Source organism: Hibiscus syriacus, unplaced genomic scaffold (genome assembly GCF_006381635.1).
Source record: "Hibiscus syriacus cultivar Baekdansim isolate YM2019G1 unplaced genomic scaffold, ASM638163v2 tig00116964_pilon, whole genome shotgun sequence".
NCBI lineage: Eukaryota > Viridiplantae > Streptophyta > Magnoliopsida > Malvales > Malvaceae > Hibiscus > Hibiscus syriacus.
The window spans coordinates 826,270-832,897 of NW_024063489.1; the positions used below are offsets into that span (position 1 = coordinate 826,270).

The 6,628-nt window shown below is 35.7% G+C and overlaps 1 protein-coding gene across 1 annotated transcript; it reads right to left on the reverse strand.

Annotated features, from left to right (window-relative positions):
• Window positions 1–1,393: 1,393 nt before the first annotated feature.
• Window positions 1,394–5,306, reverse strand: LOC120191029 (polyadenylate-binding protein 2-like). Its single transcript, XM_039194031.1, has 9 exons — window positions 5,057–5,306; window positions 4,384–4,502; window positions 3,419–4,075; window positions 3,239–3,316; window positions 3,078–3,167; window positions 2,533–2,667; window positions 2,177–2,353; window positions 1,905–2,108; window positions 1,394–1,807 (listed from the first exon to the last, which is right to left on the reverse strand). The coding sequence occupies exons 1-9, from the start codon at window positions 5,304–5,306 to the stop codon at window positions 1,601–1,603; spliced, it is 1,917 nt and encodes a 638-aa protein (XP_039049962.1). The 3' UTR covers window positions 1,394–1,600.
• Between the last annotated feature and the right edge of the window lie 1,322 nt (window positions 5,307–6,628).

Here is a 6,628-nt window from a genome sequence, read left to right on the forward strand (position 1 = left end):
CTTAATATTCGTTTTTGTAATTTGAAAATAAAATACGCGTAGCGATTATAATGGCGCTTTAAATATCGCGTTGCGATTTACGGATACGCGTTGCGATTTTATGTATTATCGTTGCGATTTACGGATACGCGTTGCGATTTACGGATACACGTTGCGATTTACGGATACGCGTTGCGATTTATGTGTTCGCGTTGCGATTTTCATATTCGCGTTGCGATTTTGGAAAATCGCAATGCGAATTTGTACTATCGCATTGCGATTTTCAAGAATCGCGTTGCGATTTTGGAAACTGATTTGCGATTCTGGGGATCGCGTTGCGATTTTTATTTCGCGTTGCGATTTTGTTGGTCATTTTGGCAAATCCAAAAAAAGTTGGTTAAAATCGTATATTATAACTTTTTTTTGGTCACTGAGGCGATTTTCTCTAACAAATAAACTTTACCTTTTCTCTGATAAGATAATCTAAATCCACTTAAGGGCTCTAAATTCAATTTATTTACAACACGTAACATTAGAGTTTCATAAGTTAACTTTTTTAATGACAATTTTAGTTGAAGATTCATGGGTAAAGGCATATATTGTAAAACACCATGAACATTCTCTCATGACCCTCCAAAACACAAATCTATCCAAACATGATCAACATTAGATGATTTCATTATTGTAAATTAATTTACTAAACAAACGAGCTGCGAAACTAAAACTTGTTGTCGGATGGGGAAGGATGTTGTTGGATATAAGAACGAATGTCGCCGGAGAGAGTGATAGATGAAGATGAAATGAGTTACGATTTAAGGATTTAGGTTATGAGTTGCTTCTGCTGCGTAGTTATATACCTAAAACATTTGTGTTGCGAAACTAAAACCTATTGCGAATTTGAAATTCAGTGTTGCGATAATCAGAATCGCGTTGTGATAGTCAGAATCGCATTGCGATAGTCATAATTGCATTGCGATTTACATATTCGCGTTGCAATTTACATATTCGCATTGCGAATTCGAAAAATCGCAACGTGAATTTAGAAAATCGCAATACGATAGTCAGAATCGCGTTGTAAATCTGAAAACTGATTTGCGATACCAGAGATCGCGTTGCAAATTATCGATCGCATTACGATTTAATTGGTCATTTTGAAAAATCTAAAACAAATTAGTTAAAATCATATATTATAAGGTATTTTTTGTCACTGAAGTTATTTTCTCAAAAGGTAAACATAAGCAGTGCTTAATAGCAGCTACTTATCATAAAATTATTACTTAAACCTAACCTCTAAATATTTAAAAAAGATGCTTTGAGAACAAAAATAAACTGATATAAAATAATGGTTCAATGAAATTAAACAAACAACGGTCATCAACAAGCCAGTAAATAAAAACAAGAGAATCCACGCAAAAAAAAAACCCATTTTCTAGCTAGTATTAAAAAAAACACTATCCAAAAGCACAGCATAATATAAAAGTTCCAAACACCAACCCTGGTAAACTAATATAGTCCAGTTTTGATAAAGGGTCCAGCAAATACTCGGCCAGGATGCCATACCCAAATTCCAGTCATTTTTGACCCAAGGAACAAGATTATCATTCAGCGAAAGTGAAGCCAATCAGTCAGCTGGACTATTGGCTTGTTGCTGAGCAGCGACACTCTGCAATACCTCCATGGCCTCAGCTACCTTAGCCTTCAAAGCTTCAGGTGATTCAAGGAGATGCAAAACCTCTGTTTGGTCCATTTCCAGAAGCATGCCTGTAATCTTGGCTGCAGAATCACGCTCCAGCCTTTCCACAAGGGGGTATAAACTTTCACCAAGCATCTGGCCATTAGTTGCAATGAAGATATAAAGATCAGGAAGCTAAATAAACAACAAAAGAAACCCGCCAACTGTAAAAGAAATCAGCAAATGGACTTACCGTCCTTTGATGTTCAGGTGTTGCATTTGCAAGAGCTGTAGCCAATGCTGGTACAGGCATGGGCTGCCCAACACCAGCATCACGCACTGGCATGCCACCCATGTCATATGGAGCAGAAAGCATGCCTCCAGGAACATTTGATATTGGAACTTCAGGCAACATACGACCTGGGGGATAACGATAGACACGTCCCCTGGGTAGCATCTGGAACAAGGAGGATGAATTAGTTTAAGCATAAAAAGCAGGTTCCCACACGTATGAATACAGTTTACCTGCTGTTGCATCAATGGCACTGGTTGCTGAGTCTGTTGCACTGGACCTGCTCCTCGCCGTCCCCCTGGTCGCCGGCCCTGCTGACCTTGCTGTACCATAGGAACAAAGAAATTTGGCACAGGAGGGTCACCAGGCCTCATTCCAGGAACCAGCTGTTGCTGATAACCAAAACCAGCCTGGAATAGATGGCATAAGGAAACAAGCATATTCGTATTTCAGATGTCGTCAACAAAAATCAAATCTTCCAAACATCCAAATCTTTCAAGCATGCCAACATACAAGGAGGGACAAAGAGTAAAAACAATTATGTGAAGCATGTAAAATTAAGATGCTGCAGAGTAAGGGTATATATTACTTGTGGGGGAATAATAGCTGGAGGTGCTTGCCCATATAAAAACTGTTGGCCAAGACCTGGAGCACCAGAAGGATACATTGGAAGACGAGGGGTAACAGAGGACATAGCAAATGGCCTCATTTGAGAAAATTGAGCCTAAAAATATGAAAAATATAAATGAGATAAATGTAATTGAAATACACAATGATTCACGTAACCGTTACACACAACTAGTTAATCAGACAGTTTTGCAATTCATATTCAATTTTTTAAAGACTTCCATATATTTGGGGAGCCCTTAGAAGACCATATCACAGAACCATGTCAAAATATGCATAAATTAGTAGGACAATGATGCTCCAAGAAAAAAGAAGAGATGGAGCAACACAACATAAATACACTTCAATCTCAAATGATTAAGAACATTAACCCAAGAATTTCAGAAGTACAAAGCACATTTCCTTTTACTAAATTACAAACAAGACACTAAAAAAGAAAACTCTGATAAACAATAATCAAGCTAGAAAAGAACTGGATGCCCAATAAATAAACCATTATAGTGTTACCTGTAGCCTTGCTCTTCTCTCTTCTTTCCTTTGCGCAAGTGCAACATAAAGTGGTTTGCTAGCAACCATTTTACCATTCATCTCAGCAAGCTGTAGATGCATAATAAATGCATTAACTAGATTGTGATGACCACCCAAAGAAAAAACAAATTCAAACTTACAGCACAAGATGCTTCTTCGGGGGTTGAAAAGGCTACAAACCCAGAGCCCTTACTAATTCCACTAGGATCACTCATAACCTGCAAAGTTTTCAAAGGGGATAAAACAATAACATTAATATCAATAACAAGATTACACTAGCTACCATCAACAATTAGCCAACCCAGAATCATTTCACAAACCTTGCACGAAGTAATGGTACCAAATTCTGAAAACAGTTCCTTCAAAGCTTCATCAGCAATGCTATCATCTAAGTTTTTAATGTATAAATTCAAACCTTTGAATTTATCAGCAGCTTCCTTTAACGTCTGTTCATATCGTGCTTTTCGCTCATTCTCTCTTTCAGACTTTTTCAAGGCTTTTCCAACATATATCTCTTTTTCATCGAACTTCTTTCCATTAAGAGCTTCAACAGCTTTAGCAGCATCATCAGCATTTTCGAAGTTGACAAATCCAAAACCCTTTGACTTCCCATCTGGATCCCTCATAACTACAGCACTAGTAATTTCACCATACTCGCCAAAAATTGTTTTTATGTCTTCATCTGTTGTATACTCAGCAAGATTTTTCACATAAACATTATTGAATGTGATCTTATCGGAAGAACAGTCTCTTTCCTGCTTACGAAGAAAAGGCCCAACATAAACCTGCTTGTCATTAATCAACATGCCATTTAATTGATCAATTGCTTTTTGAGCAGATTCTTCACTGTCAAATTGTACAAAACCATAGCCTTTAGACTGTCCGAGACCATCAGTAGCTATCTTGCAAGAAAGAATGTTGCCAAATGAAGTAAATGTATCATGTAAAGCTTTGTGGTCAACAGACTTGTCCAAGTTCTGCAGTCAAAACAAAATTCAAAGCATTAGATAAAGATTTCGAAGCCAACTATATCAGATGGAGAAAAAATGTTTGCATGTGAATGATTACAAGAAATAGAAAGATGGAAGTCTAAGAATGGATATTTTGCATATAAACTTGCATGAATATTGAGCGTGAGTGGGCATATTTCAAAAGGTAAGAAAAAAGTACTAAAAGGCCTAAGAAATTCCAATCAAAATGAATATATTTGGATTTCAGAGGGAAAAATAGCCATGAAAGGAAAAAGGGGAAAGCAAATACAGAGAAACCAAAAAGAGCTTAATACCTTGATAAATATGTTTGCAGTGCCACTCTTACGAAGACTAGGGTCTCGCTGAGAGTACATGATGCGAATGGGCTTGTTATTTAGTGGAGTAAAATTCAGTAGATCCAATGCCCTTGCCGCTGTGGACAAGAATTTAAAAAAAGGCAACAGTAGTTAACTGAACAATCCATAAGAAATAATTCATTCTCCCAAATTATAATTATTTAAAACAAGAACTTCAAAGAAATGAGTCCTATAGCTTCATTTGGTAAATCCGTGTCAAAGCAAAACATGGAATTGAAATGCTTTTCAAATATTTTGCAAATATACATTCTCATTTATGAGAGTTTCAACGAAAAACATAGGGATCAACTATATCTAAACTTTCAAAAAATCATTGAGTATTAACTATCAACGGAAATGGCGTAGATACTATATTACACTTAAACTTTGCAATTAAATTGATTTATTTTGTTACGTAGCGTGAATTATATACCAAATAAATTACTTCCAATAAAATCTATATTTACAATAATATCTCGATTTTTCAAATCATCACAACCAAAATTTCACAATAATCAATAATCCACATTCACATTCCAAAAAAATTCATAGTCAAGCTAACAAACAGTTTTAAATTATTAAATTACTGAACGAAAATTATTATTTAAAAAAAAATAAGTAGAAATCTAACCATCAAGAGGATTGTTATAGTTGACATATCCATAGCCGAGAGAGCGGCCAGTTGCCAAGTCCCGGCAGACTCTTACTGAAGCGACCTGAGCCACCTGACTAAACGTTTGGTATAGTTGTTCATCGGTAACGGTAACATCAAGATCCCCAACATAGAGCGATGTCAGCATAAACTGCGGTCCACCAGTTACGGGAGCCTCGCCGTTTGGCCCGGAAACCGGAGCCTGATACTGGACCTGAATCTGTGCCATCGAAAAAACACGAAACCCTAACTCTTCTAGATCGCTCTCTTTTTTTCTTCTTTTTTTAGTTTCTCCCCCTCTACTCTTGTTATTGAATAAAAAACTATCGAGAAAAAATTAAAACAGATTCTAAAAATAAATAATTTTTCTGGTATTTCGGATAGAAGAGGAGGGAGAGGCGTAAATGGAGATAAAATCGTCAGAGATCCGGAGTTGAACGGAACGACAGATGACGACGGCGAACAAAAAAGGAGTTTAAGATTCTCTCTTTTTTGGGTTTTCTAAAATGTGACAAAACGGGGAGGGCAGAACGAACTGCGCCGCACCCGGTAAAGAAGCATCTGTGTCGTTTTTATAGGCATGGAGGTTTTGAAAGAAACCCTACTTTGTTTCGGTAAGTTAACAAATACCGTCGGATCTTTGGAAGCTATAAAGATCAACGGTCTGATTATGGTGGCAAAATCAGGCCCCGCGTGATAATTGGGCAGTTAGATGACACGTGGAAATGTCAGTATCAGCGGTTACGTCCCCTAACTCAAATGCTTTCGAGAAATTTAATGTGTTTTTCCACTATAATTTAATTTAATGGGCTGGGTCCTTTTTGTATGGAAAACATAAAAAGGTGGTGTTTGTGTTTTAGCTGCGTTCCGAAGTGTTTATTCAAGGGAAATTTAATATACGACAGTTTTAATATACGATTAATGAAATATATTATTGAAAATATTAATATTTTTTTAATATTTACTTAAAATATTATTTATTATATTGGAAATGTTAATAATGGAGGTTACTTAAAATATTTAATATTTTTGGTAAAACACTATCTAAAATATTATTTTTTTCTACCGAAAATGTTAATATTATGTTCTATCGAGAATTAGTTAGCAAAAATAACATTTCCGGTAAAAAATAATATTTTAAATAATACTTTACTGAAAATATTAAAAAAATATTAATATTTTCAATAGAATTTTTCTTTAACCGTATGTTAAGGATGTCATACAACAAAACTATCCTAGAAAGTAGGTCAAACACTCAAAAGCGGGTGTGCGGTCAGATGTGGACTAACCTAAGAAACGGGCCAATATTCTATATCAGTCCATTTAAGAATGTTTGTGTATAACGTAACTTAAGATCCCTTCAGTATTGGGTCTGTTGGCTCATTTGGGCTTGTATTACAATTCCCTTTTTCAGTTTGCCCTTTGATAAAAGAATTACTAAAAAATGTACTTTTTATTCATCAATAGAGGATTTAATTGCATCACATGTGCTGAAAATATGAATCATTTTAAATTGGTATATTAATTTTTAAATGTTTCAATTTCATCACT